The 23,005-nt window shown below is 41.6% G+C and overlaps 1 protein-coding gene across 3 annotated transcripts in view; it reads left to right on the forward strand.

Moving 5' to 3' along the window:
* The window catches only part of LOC124618429, a 153,432-nt gene that overhangs the window by 32,745 nt on the left and 97,682 nt on the right, over positions 1-23,005 (forward strand). For 2 of the 3 annotated variants that reach the window (XR_006980049.1, XM_047145348.1), the window contains exon 1: positions 15,655-15,973. The exons of the other annotated variant lie outside the window; for it this stretch is intronic. Coding sequence is in view for 1 of the 2 variants with exons in the window: in XM_047145348.1 (XP_047001304.1) it covers positions 15,670-15,973 (304 nt within the window). In the remaining variant the exon portion in view is untranslated. Of the gene's footprint in view, positions 1-15,654; positions 15,974-23,005 lie in introns of those variants that run through there. 3 annotated transcript variants of the gene reach the window in all.

Raw genomic sequence — 23,005 nt, forward strand, 5'->3', positions numbered from 1 at the left:
GCCTGCAGCGCCTCTTCCGGGTTGGCGAAGATATCGTTTGGACTGGAGACGAACGGAAAACTGCGGCCTGGTCAGATGAGTGCCGATTTCATTTGTTAAGAGCTGATGGTAGGTCTCGAGTGTGGCGCAGACCCCACGAAGCCATGGACCCAAATTGTCACGAGGCATTGTGCAAGCTGGTGGTGGTTCCATAACGCTGTGAGCTGCGTTTGCATGGACTGGACTGGGTCCTCTGATCCAACTGGACCAGTTATTGACTAGAAATGATTATGTTCGGCTACTTGGAGACCATTTGTAACCATTCATGGACTTCATGTTCCCGTGACAATGTGCCATGTCACCGTGCCATAATTGTTCTCCGAGTGGCTTTAAGAACATTCTGGAGCGTTCAAGCGTATGATTTGGCCACCTTGATCGCTCGGCATGAATCCCATCGAACATTTATAGGAAGCAGTCGGGAGATCAGTTAATGCACAACATTCTCACAACATTCTGCACAACTTTCGCAATTATGGACGGCTGTAAAGGCAGCATGGCTCAGTATTTCAGGGGGGGGGGGGGGGGGGGGGGACTTCCAACGACTTGTTGAGTCCGTGCCACGTCGAGTTGCTGCACTGCGCCGGGCGAAAGGGGATCCGATGCGATATTAGGAGGTTTTTATCACCTCAGTGAAGGGCTGTGGCTGTCCACTTTACGTATAAATAAAGCTTTATGAGGGTTCGTGCGGATGATGGTAGTGTATATAGGACAATTGCAAAGCCAAAGGGGATGACCTGCTGAGGATAAACGCTTGTTGCAAAAACTGCCAGTTAATCTTTAACCCTGTGGTGCATGAGTTTCGCTGCAGTGGACAACTTTTAATGGTCAATTCTCTGGCGTTTTCAATCAGTCATGAAGCTGCAAATGCATGCAAAACACAACACCAGTAGGAAGTCTCCACTGCAGTGAACTGTGTGCATTTGCAGCCTCAGGACTGGTTGAAAATACCAAAGAAACGACCATTAACAGCTGTCCACTGTAGTGGACGCTATGTGTCATAGGGTTAACGTAAATAAAAGTAAGTTAGTGCGCATAAATATCATTGGTTAATGCATACATATTATTGGTTAATACTATTAGCGACAAATGATTGGAAACAGTGACTGGAAATAGGAACAGTCTAAAATATAGGGTGATTCAGTTGCCCCACCGATTTCGTTTTATGCAGGCCGCAGCGTTGTATACGGAGGTGACAAAAGTAATGGGATACCTCCTAATATCGTATGGGCCCTCCTTTTGGCCAGCAAAGGGTAGCAACTCGACGTGACGTTGATTTAACCGTTGTAAGTCCCCTGCATTGTCATCTATAAAAATTCCATCGTCTTTTGGGAACGTGAAATCCATGAATGGCTGCAAATGGCCTCCAAGTATCCGAAAATAAACATGTACAGTCAATGATTGTTTGGTTCGACCAGAGAACCCAGTCCATTTCATGTAAACACAGCCACACGATTATGGAACCACCGCCATCTTGCACAGTGCCTTGTTGACAACTTACATCCATGGCTCCGTGGGGTCTGCGCCGTCCACGAACCCTTCCGTCAGCTCTTATCAACTGAAATCTGGACTCACCTGACCAGGCTACAGTTTTCCAGTCGTCTAGGGTCCACCCGACATGATCACGATCCTAGGAAAGGCGCTGTAGGCGATATCCTGCTGTTAGCAAACGCATTCGCGTCAGTCGTTTGCTGCCATCGCCCATTAACGCCGATTTCACCACACTGCCTTAGCGGATACGGTCGTTGTACGTCCCACATTGACGTCTGCGGTTATTACGCGCTCTGTTGCTTGTCCGTTAGCACAGACATCTGTACGAAAACGTCACTGCTTTCGTTGGCCACTGCGTTGTCTGTGGTGAGAGGTAATCCCTGTAGATCTCGGAATTGTGAATTCCATAACGATTTTCGAAACGCAATGTCCCATGCGCCTAGCTCCAACTACCATTCCGGGTTCAAAGTCTGTTGATTCCCGTCGTGCGTCTATAGTGACGTCCGAAACCTTTTCACACTAAACAACGTGAGTAAAAATTACAGCTGCGCCAATGCATTGCCCTTTCCTACCTTGTGTGCGCGCTACTACCGCCACCTGTATATTAGCATGTCGCTATTCAATGACTTTTGTCACTTCAGTGTACCTTACCTTCAAAAACAACGCGCGAGATTTTCGTATTCTGTCGCTTGCTACGCGTAAACTATTAGTCCTGGAAATAAATGAACATGACCTTTTTTAGGAAATTTAATGTGGTTTTGTACGAGATATACTTTCGCTTGGGGCCACTTTTTTCGAGCTATTCGAGAAAAACGCACAAATGTGACCTTCAAACGCAGTCATTATGTCTAGTATGTTGCTCGTGTCACACCCTCCTTCCACTGTACAAAAACTTCCGACTACGTGAACTATTCCCGATATTTCACCTTTTTTGGTGTCTAGTGGTTGGTTTATTACGCCTCTAGCATAGTCGGCTATTTCGTTAATATGATTAATTTGAAGATGCCAGTAAGCACAATGAAAGAAAAACGTTTGTAAACGTTGCACTAAGAAAAATTACGTTGACTGTTCGATCCAAACTTAAGAAATCCTGACCGGTAAGGCTGAGTATGGAGCATACTCATACAAATTATTTCGTCTCTAAGACTGTGCAAACTACACATAGGTTGTACAGTGGTTGGTTTGAAGGTCATACGTACACATGAATGCTGCGATACACACAAACGAATAGAAAATTAACGTTTGTTATTCATCGTTGTTTCTGTTATCATCTCCACCGTTTACATTAAGCAATGAATCTACTTCCTGACAAGTAAATCGAAGATCTTTTCCCAGACATTATGGATGCGCAAGACGAATGTGGCGTAACGTGTGCATTGGAAAACGTATAACTATGCATTGCTAACTGCATGAGCTGATGACAAAACAAGTTGTGCAGGTCTACCCGCAGCACAATATACCTCAGCGGAAGCCCTATAAACCTGTTCGCCTCTTGTAACCAGATCACAAAAGCTTTAGCCGTCGTACAACCCTTAAGTCATGTCAGTGAACGAAATGTGTACACTGGACGCCCCGGCGTTGTGTGCAGTCCCCTGCGCAAGTTGAGGTTCAGATGTCCGGAAAGACAAAGGGTGTATTGTTACGTAACACACCCAGCGAGACGGCAGGTGTGTCGCGCGGGCTGCTGGCCTTCCACGCTGCAGGCGTGGCGTACACAGCAAGCGACCAGCGCCTGCAGCCAAAAACGTCCTGTATACGCTCATCTAATTGGACACTGAACTTACCTCACTTAATTTCCAAAAGAGCCTACGCGATTTTAAATATTTTACCATAGGCTGCGACATGGTTGCAAATGGAACAGTGGCCCGAAAATGTAGATTTTTTTCTTTTTTTTTCACATCTATGGTCAACAACTTGTATGTCCTCAAGACTACATGTTTCGGTCAGCTATGACCATTTTCAGTTATGCAGAAAAATGTGGGAGAAAACCTCAAATACAGCTAGTGGATTGTCTACAGCGTAAAACAATAAAATAAGCCACGACGAAAAGTATTACGATTACAGAACCGACATCTGGCGATCTTGCGACGCAAACATTTTGTGTACGGTACCGCAGTTTGTTTTAAACAGTAGCGCTGCTGACAAGGTGAATAATATTTATATAATATAATTTACATATGTGTGACGATGCTGGCGCTGATTTTATGTTTACCATTTGACGTTGCCACTATGGCTACAGTATATTAGAACGTGTTTTTTACTAAACAGGTATGCCTCGTCATATTTTAAGCGCACAATTTTCACATTTATGTCAGTAACTCTTTTCATCGTGGTCTATTTTATTGTTTTAAGCTGTAGGCAATCCACTAGTCGTATTTTTTTCCCATATTTTGTTGCAGATCTGAAGATGGTCATTGGTGACCGAAATCGGTAGTCCGAGGACCAACAAGTTAGTGACCATAAACGTGAAATAAAAGAAATTTATTAACTCTATTACGTACAAAATTGTCTCCAAGCATTGCACAATATTGTAATTTGGAATCGTGTTGTGTGTCACTTTCGTTCAAATCTACACATGGACATCAAATATTTCGAGAAGAAAGAGACAAAACCGTTGCCAATAAATGATATGATATTTTGATCTTGATGTAGCATTCAGTCGATTCCTTGATACTTTAGTAAGTGTTCTAACAATCTGCCGCTCATTTTAGTTACGTTGAGCCACGAATTTGTGTTCTCTCAGATTCGATTCAGTACCTCTTCATTAGTAGCCAATAAACCCATGTAATCTTCAGCATTCTTCTGTACCGCGAAATTTCAAAAGGTTTCCGACTTCACGGAAGAGGTGGCATTCAGTCCCTGATCACTTTTCTTTTCGCTTCGCCATTGTCCTAGACTAAATTTCAAATCTGTCCGCCGTGTCTCCAGAAGTGAGGGCATGCGACACTGTTAGTGGTGATCCGTCCCGTCCGATATGGACATTAAACTGGCGACCCCCTTTGTGCTATTCGAGAGGAGTAAGCCATGTGTCAGCAACGGGTTTCACCCTGCCCCTTCTCTCATCATCCTCTAACTCATACCTTACGACACACTAAATACACACCCATTACTGTCACCTACGCTTTACACTTACACTTCAGTAACACACAACGATCACACTTCGCGAAGGAAAGGTGCCGCCGTGTGCGAAAGTGCCTGAAGCTGTCCTTCCGGGATCTCCAGGTGTTCTTATCTGAACTGTTTATCCTCCACTTTTCTCTTCTGTAGATTACTGCACTTACCACAAATACGCTCAGAAAATACTTTCTAATAGTTAAATTTACATTCTTCTTCTTCTTCTTTCGATTTCGGCCATCTTTGGACCACGTTCAACAATTCACTTGCCCGGCTTTTTGATCTTTTTTTCTCTCTTCCCAATATTTCCTCATCATTTTCGAGTGGTTCCTCCTCCGCTCTTCCGACCATTTCCTGTTATTATTCTTTAGTTTCGTTTCTTCTGGAAAACACTTAATTTCGTTCACTATTTGTCTAAACTTTTCCCTGTCCCTGATTGACTCACGGGTGACATTAAAATAGGCCAAATCCTTTTTCACCATCTGTATCCATTTATTGTTGGTTTTTTCGTTCCTGTTACTATGTTCAAACACTTTTCTTGTTAGTCTGTTTCCATCCATCCTCGACAGGTGACCATAAAACGTTAGTCTGCGTTTACGCATTGCCTCACTCACTTTCTCAATAGTTTTGTATATTTCCTTATTACTCTTTAGCTTGTACTCTTCTCCAATCTTTCTCGGTCCTAATATTTTTCTCAAAATTTTCCTTTCTTTCTTTTCCATGTTTTCTATTTCCCCCTTTTTGTTAAGAGTTAGGCACTCCGATGCATACAGGCATTCTGGTCTAATGACAGTTTTATAATGTCTTAATTTAGCTTGAATCGAAATGTTTTTTTTATTATATATGTCTTTGGTTTTTTGAAAAGCAAATTCCATTTTCCTTGCACTCTTGTCTAAACCATTCACTTGAATTATTTCACCTAAATACTTAAATTTTTCTACTCTCTTAATATTGCCGTATTTAGTAATAAGATTTTTCTTGTTATTTCTATGATTAGACATATACACGGTTTTTTCAAATGAAATCTGCAGTCCAGCTCTGGCCGAAACTTCTTGTAGTTTCTCCAGGTAGTTCTGAGCTATTTCTTCGTTTTCTGTAACTATTGCCAGATCGTCTGCAAAAGCTAAACAGTCCACTTCTATTTTTTCTTTTTTTGTTCCAATTCTGATGTCATTCTTGGTGCCTTTGAGTTCTTCTTTCCATATTCTCAATATCTTTTCCAGTACGCAGTTGAAGAGGATTGGGGATAAACCATCACCTTGTCTAACACCTGTTTTAATTTCGAACTTCCTTGAAATTTCACCCATAAATTTAACTTTGGCCTTACTGTTTGTTAGCGTCTGTTTGATAATTTGAATTGTTTTCTTATCGACCCCAAATTCTTCCAATACTTTCAGTAATGTTTCTCTATCTACCGAGTCGTATGCTTTTTTGAAATCTACAAATACTATTGCAAATCTCTGGCCTCTTGAGATTCTGTAACGAATTAGTGTTTTCAGGTTAAATATTTGTTCAACACAGGATCTACCTTGTCTAAAACCTGCTTGATATTCACCTATTTTTTTATCCAGAACTGGCTCCACGATTTGAAGTAATTTCCTTGACAAAATTTTGTATCCTACTGGTAGTAGCGAGATCCCTCTATAATTATTAACATTCATCTTATCCCCCTTTTTGTGTAGTGGGTGTATCAGGGCACACTGCCAGTCTTCAGGAATTCTTTCTTCGTCCCAGATCTTCTTAAACATATGTTCCAAAACTTGTGGGAGGTTGGTATCCATTATTTTTAGGATTTCTGGTACTATGGAGTCTTCACCTGGGGCTTTATTGTTTTTTAGACTGTGTATTATGTGTTTTATTTCTTCAGCGTCTGGAGGTTTTGACTCGGTATTAGTATTTCGGTGGTTTTCAAAACTCATTTTATCTTTGGGTGGTTCACAATTTAGTAGATTCTCGAAATATTTTGCTAATATTTACATTATATGTTAAAAAATTTCTTTTTTAGAAAAGCTTTTACTGCTGTAACAAGTCTGAATTTTATATAGCCTTTACTTTTACTGTTGTCAGTTACTTTGCTGCCAAAATAGCATACTCAGCGACTACTTTCACTGTCTTATTTCCAAATCTAATTCCTTCAGTATCACCTTGTTTAATACCACTACATTTCATTATCGTTGTTTTACTTTTGTTAATTTTATCTTATTGTCGTGTATATCAATTTAAATGCGCAAGTAACTGTTATCAGTCACTTCTATGGGTCTTTTTACACTGCATTTTGGAAAATCATACCTATGTCATCAAGTAGGCTAACTTAATATAGTTTGCACGTAAGATTTTGTGGGCACCTTTCTATAAATTAAAAAAAAACGGAAGTACAAATTGTTTATCTTACGAAGATTTAAATTAATTCGCTTGATGATCGGTATTGGATCCTCTTAAACGCATAGCGGAAACAGCAATAAAAGTGGCTCCTTACAGTTATTTGTATTTCAGTTATGCAGATAATTTTTTTAAAGTTCTGATCGTGTCTGAATATGGTAGACGAGTCATGCTATTGGAGCAGTAAAGCAAGTGACGATAGCAGAAGTAAAGCGGACGTAGAATGTAGACTGGCAACCGCAAACAGCACTTTCGTAATTACGAGAAATAAGTGAACTTCGAATACAAATTTCTTAAATGTTTGGAATTCTTATCCTAAGGTGTTTGTCTGGAGTCTAGCCTTTTACGCAAGTGAAATATGGATGACAAACATTTCAGACAATAAGTGAACAGAAACTCTTGAAATATGGTATTACAGAAGAATGCCGAATGTTAGATAGGTATATCGGTGGGCTACTGAAGAGAAGCTAGTTCGAATTGGGGAAAAAAATGTGCTTAGGCTCAACTTTACTGAACAAAGGCATCATGCTATTATCAATATGGAAACAAAGGGAAGTTTGGGGTGGGGGGTGGGGGTAAAAATTGTAGAGGGATACTAAGGGATGATTGCAGTAAACTGTTTCAAATGGATATTGATTGCTGTAGTTACGCTGAGATGAACATGGTTGTACCAAATAGACTATCGTGGAGAGCTGTCTTTGGACCGAAAACAAAAACAACAAAACAACATTTATTCCATTCGGTCAGTCGCCGTGTGGAGCTGCGTGAATCGGACGCCTAGGATATATGCAACCTTCAGTGCTGTTGGCCTTCCTTCCTGTAGGAGTAGGCAGAAAGCGCACAATGGGTTCAACTTGTAGGCGGGTCAGGTCCCCCTCCCGCCCCACCCTCGTAGGCGGGTCAGGTCCCCCTCCCCCACCCCCACCAATCCGCCCCGTCAGGTCCCCCCACCCCGGCCATAATTGGTAGTCCCAGCACCGAGATCCGAGGCCGCGCCGCCATGTTGGCGTATATCGGCGGTAACTGCGCAGATTCGCCACAGCGGAAAATACTCGCAGACCTTGGTCGACTGCAGAAATTAAGCCAACACAGGGCAAGTTTCTAAAACTGCCTTTATACGTGTAGCGGACTGGATCAGTTTGAAGAAGCGCCGTGCTCCAAGAACCATTATAGGAGGTAAACGAAACTTATTAGTATCTCAAAAGAGTGATAACTGTCCACTCAGTATTGTTTTGAAGGGACATTACTTTGATGATGCGCAGGTAAGCGTATTATTTTAGTGCATACAAAGTACATCTTTCTGTGTTAGCAATACAGTTACAGATATCATCTTCGTTAAATTAAAGTTTCTGAATTACAAATGTATATAGTGATCATATGGTCATACAATGCGAGCTTTCATGGGCGATGTTTGCGTCCTAGGGCGAACGGAGACTTACAGACTCATGAGGGGACGTCACGACGTTGGAATCACATAGATTTACTTCAAACTTTTAAACATGTTGTAGGCCATTAAAACAACATAATGTCAAAGTAGTAAGGTGCACTAATCTGGCAATTCCGAGTAAATTGCGAGAGAAGTTTTACGCGACTATTATGTTTCAATATACCTGTGAGTAGGTACCGGTCATGGTCATGGTCGAGCTTCGTAAGGCGAACGTGTATGAGACGACGGTTCGACTCCCGTTCAAACTTAATTCGTAATATAAACTATCGGTTAGAGAGAGAAATTTTTTTTTAAAATGTCAACGAGATATGTTTTCTCTTAGAAACTCTCAGCATTCCGTGTAAATGCGGGAAAACTGCTTCAATTTATGTTTCCCATGCCTGTATGGCAAATATATTATTGAATAACGTCATTCGCATAATTATATATCGAGGTTTGACTTGGGCTTTTCAGACCTGTCCCTCGTCCTTCAAAATATAAATAAAATAGTAAATTAAATGAAACAACAAGTTTACTGTTACCAGTCACCGTCTTATTTTTTCCCACGACGCGTTTTGGAATCAGCTGGGTGCAAGGTTCGTACAGCAGAAGAGAAGACATAATCGCAAAGTGCAAAGAATATACATTGTAACAACATTATTACAGAATAATCGTTTAAACCATTTGGAGGTGTTTGTTTTGAGGTGTCAAATATATGTGTGTGTACTTCAGGTGGTATATAAATCCAATTTTGAAAGGTTAAAACAGCTGAACATTCGTACTCGTTTATGCAATCAGGTGAAATGTTAAAATGGCTTAAACTTCATACTTGCTAATAACAATTAGGTAAAATGTTACAGGCTTGAATTACAATGGTCATATTGGCTACAGCAGTAAAATCATACATAGATGACACTCTTTGAAGAAAGAGAGAGAGAGAGAGGAAGGAGTGATTATATGAGAGCAAACATTTACATGGCAAGGAGTCTTCAGATTACATGTTGCATATATTAGCTGCCTAAAGGTTGGGGTAACACACTAGTTAATGTTATAAAATATGCAGATAGATATACATTTGTGCCAGTAGTTGATGTACATACAGTTTTAAGCTGACAGGGGGTACAAGCTGTTGGTGTGATGAATTATCTGTGAATGAGGTCAATCTCTTGTACTCTTGGCGGCTGTCGATATTTATGGTAAATATTAGGATATGTGTGTGTGTGTGTGTATTTTAAGAGTGTAGGCAGTTGCTGAAAGCAGAGATGATATCATTGTAAATAGTGTCATTTTTGTCATTTAAGATGGATTCTGGTTGTTTCATTTGGTTTTTTTTATATTTGGAGTGTTTCAAGGATGTCTAGTTTTCTGCCTTTTGGTTGGATGCGTAGGATGCTAATACTTGTGTTGTTAACATGGTGTTTTGTTTCATGTAGGTGGGTAGCTATTGCTGATGTGTGGAATTTTTTGTTTTTTAGTGCTGCCATGTGTTCCTTGAACCTAATCTCAAATGATCTGCCTGTCTGGCCTATGTAGAAGCAGTCACAGTCCAAACATTCAATTTTGTACACACCTGTGTGATGAAGTGGGTTTCGTGTGCCGATGTTGTGGGGTAACTTCTGTCCAATCTTGTTGTCTGTTGTAAAGGATATGCTTATGCCTTTCCGTTTGAAGACATTAGCAATCTGGTACGAAATGTTATCCAGAAAGGGGATTGTAAGCAAGACATTATTTTCTTTTTGTTTTTTGTGTTGTGATTGCTTTGCCATTATTGAGTGTTTTAGAGTGTCTATTATGGAGTTGTTATAGCCATTTTCAATAGCTGTTTGTTTTATTATTTCAATTTCTTGATCACATTTATCTTCTGAGAGTGGTAGTTGGATGGCTCTATTAATCATGTACCAGTATGCTGCCATTTTGTGTGCTGCGGGGTGGCAAGAGGAGTTGTGGATTGTAGTATGTGTTGTGGTAGGCTTCCGATAATTTTCAAACTGATGTCTGTTATTCTTTATTGTAATGGTAAGGTCTAGGAAATTTATACTGTCATCTTTTTGGTGTTCAACTGTGAATTTTATGCTTTCATGGGAGTTGTTGAAAAACTGATTCAACTCACTGATGTCATCTTTAGTGCCTTTGATAAAAATTATGATGTCATCTACATATCTGTAGTAGTAGATGATATTTTTGAGGAGGTGGTGATTGGAATTCAAGATTTTGTCTTCTAGGTTACTTATAAATATTTCTGCTAACAATCCGGAAAGATTTGAGCCCATTGCCAGACCATCTGTTTGTTTGTAGATTTTATTGTTAAATTTAAAATAGTTGTGTGAAAGTGTGAATTCAAGCAGGTCCATTAGTTCTTTAATGTGAGTTGAAGGGATTTTTTTTGTGTTTATGTAGGTTGGCATTAATTATTTGTAGTGTGGGATCTATTGGCACAGATGAATAAAGGTCTTGTATGTCGAATGAGGCAAGTGTGGCTCCATCAGGTACTTGTATGTTTTTGACATATTGTGTGAATTCTGTTGTGTTTTTAAGTGTTCTCTCATTATTGAATGTGTATGCTTGTTTGAGAATTCTGAAGAGTATTTTATTGAGCTTGAATGTTGGGCTGTTCCTACAGTTCACTATGGGTCTGATGGGGGTCCCATCTTTGTGTATCTTAGGTTGTGACCTAAGACAAGGCGCTTGTGGGCTCATTGTTACAATGTTTCTTGCTTCTTGGATGGTGAGTAGAAAGTTAATGTTGTTTGAAATGTGTTTAATCTCCTTTTGTATTCTGGCTGTTGGATCTTTATGTATTTCAGTTATGTTGCTGGTTTGGAAGAAGTCTAAAGTTTTTTCTATGTATGTTGTTCTGTCCATTACAACAGTTGTGTTGCCCTTGTCAGCTTTTACAATTATTGCATTATTCATGTTTAATTTAGTCTTAATGGTACGTGTAAGGGCTTCTTCTCTTTTCTTGTATGCTGGGAATGGTTTTGCAATTTCCTTTTCAATGATTTCGTTAATTTTGTGGCAGGCTGATATTCTGTCGGTTTGTTTCTTAAAGGCGATGGTCGAGATGTGTGTGACACAAGTGATGAGCTTCTCTTGGTTCTTTTGGTTCAGCGGAGCTTGAACTTTGTGTTTTAAGCCTTTGCAGAGTAGTGCCTCTTCTTCTGCAGTGAATATTATGTTCGTGTTGTTGAGGAAAGGTGTGTAGAATGTGTGCTTCTTTTGGCTGTTTTGGTTCGGTTTGGAAGGTAATTGTTGCTTTATAAGATTGGACAGTTTTCTCTTCTGTGTAGCTTTCGTTTTCTGTACGATGAACTCTGTGTACTCTTTGACTTTTTTGGTTATGGAATCATATTCTAATCTATGAAGCAACTTTCCCAATTGTAATTCTGCATTATAAAGCTGTGTGTTGAACTTTTGTTTTTTAATATAAAGTTCTTTCAGTTCATTTTTCACCCAGAGTTTTCGTGCGATCTCCAGTGTTTTCTTCGCAGTTGTTGTGTTTGTTTTGATGTCAATCTTGACATAATTTGGGATGACGTTATTCTTGAGACAATTCCTATTGAAGTGTATGTGTTGTGTCGTCATTGCGACCTTTTCTGCACTGTTCTTGTACTCGAAAATAGCCTTGATTGCCTGACTGGGCAGATTAACTTTAAATGAGAACATTTTTAGGTTAGGCTTTACCGTGACTGTTACTGACATTAAATGAAACAACAAGTTTACTGTTACCAGTCACCGTTTTATTTTTTCCACGACGCGTTTCGAAGGTTTAAACCTCCAACATCGGGTGGATTTATATTAGTTAGTGTTACATATGTGTGTATGTTGTGTTACGACATTTGGAGGAACTTGTGGCACTGCCTAGTGGAGAAACAAGACACTATTTCAGAATATGGTTTTGGATAACTTTTGACAAAAAATTAAACTGATATTTAATGGTAAACTTTAATAAGTAAACTAGAGTACCTCCAGTGGTCACAGGTTCCTTTTTCTGTCGTAACACTTCACATGTATACTGCCACATTTGTAAACAAATATGGCGTCTGGAATCAGCTGGGTGCAAGGTTCGTACAGCAGAAGAGAAGACATAATCGCAAAGTGCAAAGAATATACATTGTAACAACATTATTACAGAATAATCGTTTAAACCATTTGGAGGTGTTTGTTTTGAGGTGTCAAATATATGTGTGTGTACTTCAGGTGGTATATAAATCCAATTTTGAAAGGTTAAAACAGCTAAACATTCGTACTCGTTTATGCAATCAGGTGAAATGTTAAAATGGCTTAAACTTCATACTTGCTAATAACAATTAGGTAAAATGTTACAGGCTTGAATTACAATGGTCATATTGGCTACAGCAGTAAAATCATACATAGATGACACTCTTTGAAGAAAGAGAGAGAGAGAGAGAGGAAGGAGTGATTATATGAGAGCAAACATTTACGTGGCAAGGAGTCTTAAGATTACATGTTGCATATATTAGCTGCCTAAAGGTTGGGGTAACACACTAGTTAATGTTATAAAATATGCAGATAGATATACATTTGTGCCAGTAGTTGATGTACATATAGTTTTAAGCTGACAGGGGGTACAAGCTGTTGGTGTGATGAATTATCTGTGAATGAGGTCCATCTCTTGTACTCTTGGCGGCTGTCGATATTTATGGTAAATATTAGGATATGTGCACGTGTGTGTGTGTGTGTGTGTGTGTGTGTGTGTGTATTTTAAGAGTGTAGGCAGTTGCTGAAAGCAGAGATGATATCATTGTAAATAGTGTCATTTTTGTCATTTAAGATGGATTCTGGTTGTTTCATTTGGTTTTTTTTATATTTGGAGTGTTTCAAGGATGTCTAGTTTTCTGCCTTTTGGTTGGATGTGTAGGATGCTAATACTTGTGTTGTTAACATGGTGTTTTGTTTCATGCAGGTGGGTAGCTATTGCTGATGTGTGGAATTTTTTGTTTTTTAGTGCTGCCATGTGTTCCTTGAACCTAATCTCAAATGATCTGCCTGTCTGGCCTATGTAGAAGCAGTCACAGTCCAAACATTCAATTTTGTACACACCTGTGTGATGAAGTGGGTTTCGTGTGCCGATGTTGTGGGGTAACTTCTGTCCAATCTTGTTGTCTGTTGTAAAGGATATGCTTATGCCTTTCCGTTTGAAGACATTAGCAATCTGGTACGAAATGTTACCCAGAAAGGGGATTGTATGCCGTTGTGCTAGAATTTGTGCTATGTTCATCGGTTTGGGTTTGTTGTATACCACGGGAATCATCTTCATACATGCCTCTTCTGTATCCCACAGCGGGACGCAAGTGGTACGCCATCCTGCAATGTCCAAAACATAAAATAACCTAGAGAGCCACTGTGATCGATAATGTAAACATAATTCGTAGCTGCATTTGCATTGCCATTTCTTCTTCTCCGTACTCAACTTGTGCACAAGCCTATATTTGGTGCTACCCTGACTGGGAGACCTCACTGACCGTGAGGCCATTTTCTAGGATGGCCTACGGCTGTGTGTCTGAGAAGGACTGATTGATAACTACTGAGGCTCTAATATGTGTACCATAGAGGTCTGTATCTACCCTGTCGAAAGTCAAAATAACGCTGGGCGCACCTTATACCATTTGGCATAAATGCAAACTCTCTATATGCTTGTCTAAACTGTTCAATTAATTGTTCCAAGTTGGGTTTGTAAAACCAAAGTTCTTCAAGAACAATTACAGCCGCTGAATAATTAATTTTATTCCCATAAAATGTTAGGGCAAGATCGTCGATGCGCTGCTGATTGGTAGGTACCAGGAAGGCCAGGCGCAGGTCGTCAGGATAATTACGGATGTGCTCCCAATTGGAATAAAAAAACTCCAACGCAGACATGAGCTGTAACAATAATCTTTATTTAGAACGTGACCGTTCCCTTACGTTTACAAAACGTCATATACACTCTATTACGTACAATATATGTTACATATTTGACTTCAGACTGAACGACATCATTTTTGGCAGGTTCGTCTCCTGCAATTTCTACACCAATATAGAATGGATTAATGCCTTGAAATAATTTATTCTTACATTTACACTGGTTTTCTAAATCTACCCATGACTTGACCTTTCCAATCGACACTGTCTTGTCTATTTGGAACATTGTGGAATATTGTGTTGCAGAAGAACTCTTCGCCAAAGGTAACAGGACGCATATACACGCATATTTGAAATTAGCTGAGACTAAATTGTTGACTTATGACCACAGCAGTTAAGTCCCATAGTGCTCAGAGCCATTTGAACCAACTAAATTGTTGGTCGAAGTACGGTCCGGTATAGAATTTATGTTTGGTTCTATTGATGGTGTGTTCGATGTACAGCCTATATTTGGTGCTACCCTGACTGGGAGACCTCACTGACCGTGAGGCCATTTTCTAGGATGGCCTACGGCTGTGTGTCTGAGAAGGACTGATTGATAACTACTGAGGCTCTAATATGTGTACCATAGAGGTCTGTATCTACCCTGTCGAAAGTCAAAATAACGCTGGGCGCACCTTATACCATTTGGCATAAATGCAAACTCTCTATATGCTTGTCTAAACTGTTCAATTAATTGTTCCAAGTTGGGTTTGTAAAACCAAAGTTCTTCAAGAACAATTACAGCCGCTGAATAATTAATTTTATTCCCATAAAATGTTAGGGCAAGATCGTCGATGCGCTGCTGATTGGTAGGTACCAGGAAGGCCAGGCGCAGGTCATGGGTAGATTTAGAAAACCAGTGTAAATGTAAGAATAAATTATTTCAAGGCATTAATCCATTCTATATTGGTGTAGAAATTGCAGGAGACGAACCTGCCAAAAATGATGTCGTTCAGTCTGAAGTCAAATATGTAACATATATTGTACGTAATAGAGTGTATATGACGTTTTGTAAACGTAAGGGAACGGTCACGTTCTAAATAAAGATTATTGTTACAGCTCATGTCTGCGTTGGAGTTTTTTTATTCCAATTGGGAGCACATCCGTAATTATCCTGACGACCTGCGCCTGGCCTTCCTGGTACCTAGTTACAGTAGACTCAGGTTCTGTTGGTGGTAAACAACACTTCATGGTATAAGGTGCGCCCAGCGTTATTTTGACTTTCGACAGGGTAGATACAGACCTCTATGGTACACATATTAGAGCCTCAGTAGTTATCAATCAGTCCTTCTCAGACACACAGCCGTAGGCCATCCTAGAAAATGGCCTCACGGTCTTTAGAAAGCGACTCCCGGCCACCTAGTATTACCAGTGGCCCGAGTACGCGTTTTCGCGATTGCGTAACCACTTCAAGGCCGCGCGCAGGTCTGGACGTGCCGGACAGGCTTGGACATGTTCCAGATGCTTGCAACACCGGTACTAGGGGCCGGTATAAAAGACGTGGCGACGTCTATTTAGTTACAGTAGACTCAGGTTCTGTTGGTGGTAAACAACACTTCATCGACACTGTCTTGTCTATTTGGAACATTGTGGAATATTGTGTTGCAGAAGAACTCTTCGCCAAAGGTAACAGGACGCATATACACGCATATTTGAAATTAGCTGAGACTAAATTATTGAGTGTTTTAGAGTGTCTATTATGGAGTTGTTATAGCCAAAAAAAAATAGTAAATAAATAACATATGAAATTCACTACATATGTATGTCTTTTTGTTCATTGGCATATAAATTAAATAATGTGACCAGTGATGAAAAAAGGTAGGATTTGAACCGTCGCCTCATCCATGAATCTCTTTCCATTGCGCATTCGCTAACCATAATAACTTACTAAAAAAAAAAAAAAAAAATAAATAAAAAAAAAAAGTGTGTGAAATCCTATGGGACTTAGCTGCTAGGGTCACAGTCCCTAAGCTTTCACACTACTTAACCTAAATTATCCTAAGGACAAACACACACACCCATGCCCGAGGGAGGACTCAAACCTCCGCCGGGACCAGCCGCACAGTCCGTGACTGCAGCGCCTCAGACCGCTCGGCTAATCTCGCGCGGCCTAACTTCCTACAGCTCGCACCTTCGCACAGATATATCAGTTACATAATAGGCGCGTAAAATTTATCTTGCAATATTCTCGGAATTGCCAGAGCAGTGACCCTTTCTAATTGGACATATGTTGTTTTAATGGCCGGCCGGTGTGGCCGTGCGGTTCTAAGCGCTTCAGTTTGGAACCACGTGACCGCTACGGTCGCAGGTTCGAATCCTGCCTCGGGCATGGATGTGTGTGATGTCCTGAGGTTAATTAGGTTTAAGTAGTTCTAAGTTCTAGGGGACTGATGACCTCGGACGTTAAGTCCCATAATGCTCAGAGCCATTTGAACCTTTTTCTTTGTTCTGTTTTAATGGCGTACTAAAGGTATACAAAGTTTGAAGTAAATCCGTGATCCCAACGTCGTGTCCTTCCCTTGTCAGGTAGCAGTAGCAAACTTGAACAAGCTGAGCATTAGTGGGCCAAACGTTATTCACAGAAATATGCCCGGAACCACGATCTAATGTATTTTTTACATACAGGATTTGGACAAGACTATGGAAACGACACGAGAAAAGCATGCTTGAACATTAACGCATATGCTAAGCCTGCAGGTGGTGTTATTGTATTCGACCACGAACGACATCCGTGCAATGCCCTCAATATGTTGCAATCGTCAGTCGTGGTCTGAACAGTGTTCTGTGTAGTTGTGATTGCATTATTTTGGAGTAAAATGAATTTTGACGTTGGTACTCGTATGCCTGGTGCTTCCTTAACCAAGGTAGCCAAAGTGTTGATGTTTCAAGAGGTACTGTATCGAAGATTTATACCGCAAACAAGGAAACCCGAAGAACATCCTCCGCTAAGTCACAACTTGGATGAAAGTGAGTGATCATGACAGACGGTCTGTGAAGAGGATCGTGACGAAAAACAAGGGGATGACAGCTGCAAAGCCGCTGCAGAGCTGAATGTCACACTCTCGAACCTTGTCAGCACCAAAACAACACAGAGGGAGCTCCATAACTTGAGAATTGCAGGGCGCGTTGAAATTTCAAAACAACACATCAGTGCTGCAAACGCCCATTAGCAGGAAAACGTTGTGCCGAAGCCACAAAACCTAGTCATTTTATCGAGTTGTCTTGTTTGACACTGTTTCCATCTCCTGTCCGGGTTTGCATCTGGTGTACGACCTCCCAAGACTATGACGCCAAGAGTGAAACATAGGGTGGTTTGGTAATGGTTTGGAGCCCTATCGTGGTATTCTATGAGCTCCATGGTTAGAAGTTCGAATTACTGACAAGGATTATTTGAGCACTTTGGCTGATGAGGTCCATCCCATGGTACAATATTTGTTTCCCAATTGTGATGCTGTTTTATCGTCGAGGACTGGTATTGTGAGCTCGAGGATGAACTGTTGTATCTCCCCTGGACACCAAAGTACCCAGATATCAATGTTACTGAGCCACTGTTGTCTATTTTGGAGAGAAGGATGTGTGATCACAATCCATTTGCATCATCCTTACCTGAACGTGCCACTATTTTTCCGGAAGAATGGTATAAAATTCGCTTGAAAACGATATAGGACCTGTATTTATCTACTCCCAGATAAATGGAGGTTGTTTTGGCCTGCGGCCTCCGGTGGTTCCTTATAGAATAATATTGTACATTGGCTGACAAAAAAGTGAAGCACCCAGAAGACACAGCTGGATTTCAGTGTAACTTCGCACACATACAGACGGTCTGTGAAGAGGATTGTGACGAAAAAGAAGGGGACGACAGCTGCAAAGACGCTGCAGAGTTGAATGTCACACCCTCGTACCCTGTCAGCACCAAAACAACACAGAGGGAGTTCCATAAGCTGGGAATTGCAGGGCGCGCTGGAATTCCAAAACAAAAACATCAGTGATGCAAACGCCCATTAGCAGGAAAACGTGGTGCCGAAGCCACAAAACCTGGAGTCAACAGAATTTACATTGGTGTTGTTTGACTTTAGTGTTGTTACCAGGCCTGCTAGGATATACAAGGGCGTGGACAATGTCAGATGTTGAGTTGTCACTGGAGGATGCAGAGATGCCGGGTACTCGTGTGAGACAGTGTTTTCACCACGTAACAGAGTGGGTCTCCATTGGGCCAGTTGGTCAAATCGTGCAATATCCAGATTTATGGAGCGTTCACATGTGACAGTGACCTGATGCTGGACTGCATGGGAACATCAAGGTTCCAGTTTACCACATCTGACCACCACCTTTTGCATCTACGTCTGCCATCTGAGAACGGGTAATGGACTTCCTGCAACATTCTATGTTGTCCCGCACTGGTTGTCAGTGACTTAACAACAGGCTGACTGGGGAATTAGTGTCCCACGCATAGGCTGACGCTAACACCACAATACAAATGGGTGGGTCTGGAGTGTTGCCAAAACTATGAGGTGTGGACTGCTGATGAATTGCGTCGCGTTGTGTTCATCGATGAATTGCTGTTCTGCTCTACCCTTGATTACCAGCATCTGCTACCATTCTAATGTTTTGGAGAGGCACATTGGTGTTACTCCTGGTGTGGTTGTGTAAGGAGCTACTGACTTTGGTTTGAGGTCACAGTTGGTAATGGTTGAGGGAAGCCTGTTGGCACAATGGTACATTCCTCGTGCGTTACCTCTCATATGTCATTGTGGTGCCATTTTTCAACAGGACAAAGCTCTTCCATATCAGCAATGTGTGTCTATGAACAGTGTGCTGTGTTGAGGTACTGCTATAGCCAGCGAGATCTCCAGATCTGTCCGCAATAGAACTTTTGTGGGTCCAAGTCGGATGCAAACTCCGTCCCGGTGCGATTATCCAGCATATCAAGGTCCAGTTACAACAGCTATGTGTCAGCTTGGGTCAGGAGAGGATGCAATGGCTTTATGATATCCTTCCCAGACGAATCAGTGCATATATCCAGGCCAGAGAGGATGCAACGTCAGACTGATAAGTGGGTCATACTGCCAAGTTCTTTCAAAATTTTGGACGATATTGTAACCACTGATATCACATCCCATATCCTCTCAACCAGTGAAGTTTTATTTCGCTTCCTTCTCCCTTAATAGGTGCTTCTCTTTATTTTTCAGGCAATATAATTATGAATTACTGGGTGAGTTAACCCAATTACCATATTTTCTGTGAAGATTCCTTCACAACAGTGAAACAACCTGCAATATGCAATCACCAAAACGCACAACAAAAAACCCAGAGCAATGCAACAATCCTCAGATGTATGTTATACCATTAAGAGAAATGGATTTCAGAGTAAGGAAATGTTTCAACTGCATAAGAAACGTCTGTAACGTGGGAACAATAAAGCAGATCTCAACCCAATTATAGGTTTCAGCGCGGCAGTGTTTTGCACTAGAAGTGATTTATAGTTAGTAAGTAATTGAAAATTCGTCCTCATTTTGTAACACTCGGCTCCATATTCCGTCATTACAAAAACCGACTCTCATGCACAACGTAGAAGACGGACGTCCTTGGTTATGACACCTTGTGCAGTCCAGTAGGCAACTCTATGGAGACGGGTCGTGTTGCGTAAGCAGCAATTTGAATGTAGGCAGCGGTCGGGCGTCCACGGCCATTACGAACCGCCGGCTGTTGATGGTCTGAATGGCCGCTGATGACAGCCATCAGGGCGCGAGATGGTGTCGGGTTGGCGGCCTTCAGTTTTATTGCTTGGCGAAAGCGTCGGCGGTGTGGGAGCCATTCGATCCAAGCCGAGAGTGCGCTGCGATATGCTAATGCAAATGTACGGGGTGGCGCACGAAATGTGTGACCATTTGTTTAACACATAATTAGTGAATATCTCTAGATATCACGTTGAGCACAGCAACAGCAGTAGCAGTAGAGCTTGGAGAAACAAGTGAGCCACGAAATGATGCGTAATTCAGAATACCGTCGCTAGGAGACTGTGTTTACGACATGGCCGACAGTGGACGACAAACAACGCAGCAGCGATTGGCAGTTGCATTACTTTTTCACGAAACGAATTATCCTGTTTCGACTCAGTATTGCTTTTAACAATTGCTTACACACGGTGGGCTCCTTGCAAGAAAACCATTCTCAGGCTGAATAATCAATTTGTAAAGGAAGGGTCAGTATTGGAAGTGAAGTGATATCGGCAGAAGTCCGTTTGTTCGGCGGAGAATACTGAAGCGGTACAGAGAAGACCCGGCTAATCGTGCAGAAGTCAGCAATGCAACTGGGCATATCCAGACGCTCCGTTCAATGGATTCTTAAATCTGACTTCTGGATGTAGCCATACAAGATGGCCTCTGCCCAGAACCTCACTGCAGAACACAAGCGGCAGAGTCTACTGTTTGTCCAATGGTCGGAGTACATGGAACAAACATTTAGCAGCGTTTGGTTATCAGACGAGGCTCATTTCCATTTGGACGAAGTAGTTAGCTAACAAAATGTACGCTTTTGGGGTACTGAAAATCCGCAAGTGCTTCATGGACGACATCATTATGCTCTTGCGATTATAGTGTGGGTCGCAATTTCCAGTCACAGACTTACTGGACCTTTTTTATGAAGAAACTTTGAACAGTGCGCCTTATTTGAGCATGCTCCGAATAACTTCGTTCCACAGCTTCTTGCTAGAGCGTTGCCCAACACGCAGTGGTTCATGCAAGATGGAGCGAAGCCATGTACAGCAAACACTGTGCTCGATTTCTTACACGAGCGTTTCGACGTAAGAGGCATTTCACTCAGATTTCGGTAATTTCCAAGAATGATTGCCTATCGGAGTCGTGGCGTCCAAACGACCCATATCGAACGTGCGATCCTAGATCGATCATGCGGCTGTGGTGACGAGCGTTATGATCAATTACTTGTGATCGTCATTTTTATCTATATTCAGTCGTTTCCTTAGTTGCTCTAAGTTGCATACCTCTGCGAATTATTTGTGAGTCACTAGGGAAACCCAGACGATTTATGTCGGTAGTGAGTGGGATGTCTGGTGTTCTTGACGTTTCTTCGGCGGATTCTGTCACATGGAAAAATCTAATTCCATGCTTATCCAACGTAGAAAATTGCTTGACTTTTTGTCGCAAATGTGGAGTACTACCGTAGGAGGAAGGGAGGGACTGTGTAGACCAGGGCCGGCCAAACGCTGCACTGTGTGCAGACGTGCGGAAGTGCTGCACATGTGCGCACGTGTGCGACAGCGACATCTGTTATTAGACATGTGTCCTAAATGAACGGCGGCGGCTCCACTTCCCTGTGGTACAAGCAAGAGCCCAACATATCCAGTCTCGTTTACCCCTGGTGACCGTAACCTTAACAGAGAAGTACTGAGAAATGGCAAGTACTGTGAAAAAGCAAAGGAAGGGAGATCTATGTTCTCAGTCGTTTAAAAATGACTGGGAACTGCAATTCTTTTTTGTAGCCGTTGGTGAAAACTCACAGTGTTTGCTGTGCCGCCGAATAATAGGCGTTCAGCGTAAGTTTTCAATTGAAAGACATTACAATACATACCACAAAGACGAGTGTAGTGTACTCAACAGTGAAGAACGGCAAGCAAAATTAAATGTCCTTCAGAAAATGGATGAGACACATCAACTCGATTTTACTGTACATCAAAGTAACTGATACTTCTTGAACTCTTAGTTTCTTGTGTTACATTTATGTCTGTTTTACTGTACGCTGTACAATGTACTGTTTTCCATTTTCCAGAATGACAACCACACTAAATCTTCACAGCGCGCAAGTTTTAAAATCGCATTAAGAATTGCACAATCTGGGAAACCCTTTTCCGAAGGGGAGTTTGTGAAAGGGTGTGTGATTGATGCTGCAGAACTTGTGCGTCCCACGAACGTTAGCAGGTTTCAAGAAATCAGTCTATCCAAACAAACAGTGACAAGACGTATCAGTGCTATGGCCGGCGATCTGCACAGGCAGTTTTAAATAAGGGTAAATACTTCGTTGCTTTCTCTGTTGCGCTCGATGAAGCAATAGATCTTACAGATACAGCCCAGGTTGTGATATACATACGAGGTGTCGATAACGCACTTTGTGTAACAGAGGAGCGACATCTGTGCGTAGAAACATGCACTACATGAACGCTGACGGCTGCGGCGTGCACGCTGTGACCCGGAAGTTGCACATGTGCAAGAGCACCGCACGCGTGCCGAATTTCACACACATCCATGCCCGAGGCAGGATTCGAACCTGCGACCATAGCGGTTACGCGGTTCCAAACTGAAGCGCTTAGAACCGCACGGCCACACCGGCCGGCTAGCCGTAGTGGGAGGGGTTGCAGGCAAGTGCTGTAGGGGAAATGGCGAGTGGTTGAGGGGAAGTGCCGTTCGAAACTGAAGCCTATGATCACATTTTTGTTAGTAGAAGTTGAGCCCCATCACACCCACAATTGCATGATGACCATTCTAAAAGATCTACTGTCACCTCAGCTTTGTTTAATATCTAAAAAGAATTCTGCTGAAAATGCAATAAAAGCAGTGATTTACTGCCTGGCTTGTTAACCATTTATAACTTTCAGGAAAGCATCATGAGTGGCAAATTTTGAGTAAAACCTTGTCGCCATGTTCA

This window comes from Schistocerca americana, chromosome 1 (genome assembly GCF_021461395.2).
Source record: "Schistocerca americana isolate TAMUIC-IGC-003095 chromosome 1, iqSchAmer2.1, whole genome shotgun sequence".
Taxonomy (NCBI): domain Eukaryota; kingdom Metazoa; phylum Arthropoda; class Insecta; order Orthoptera; family Acrididae; genus Schistocerca; species Schistocerca americana.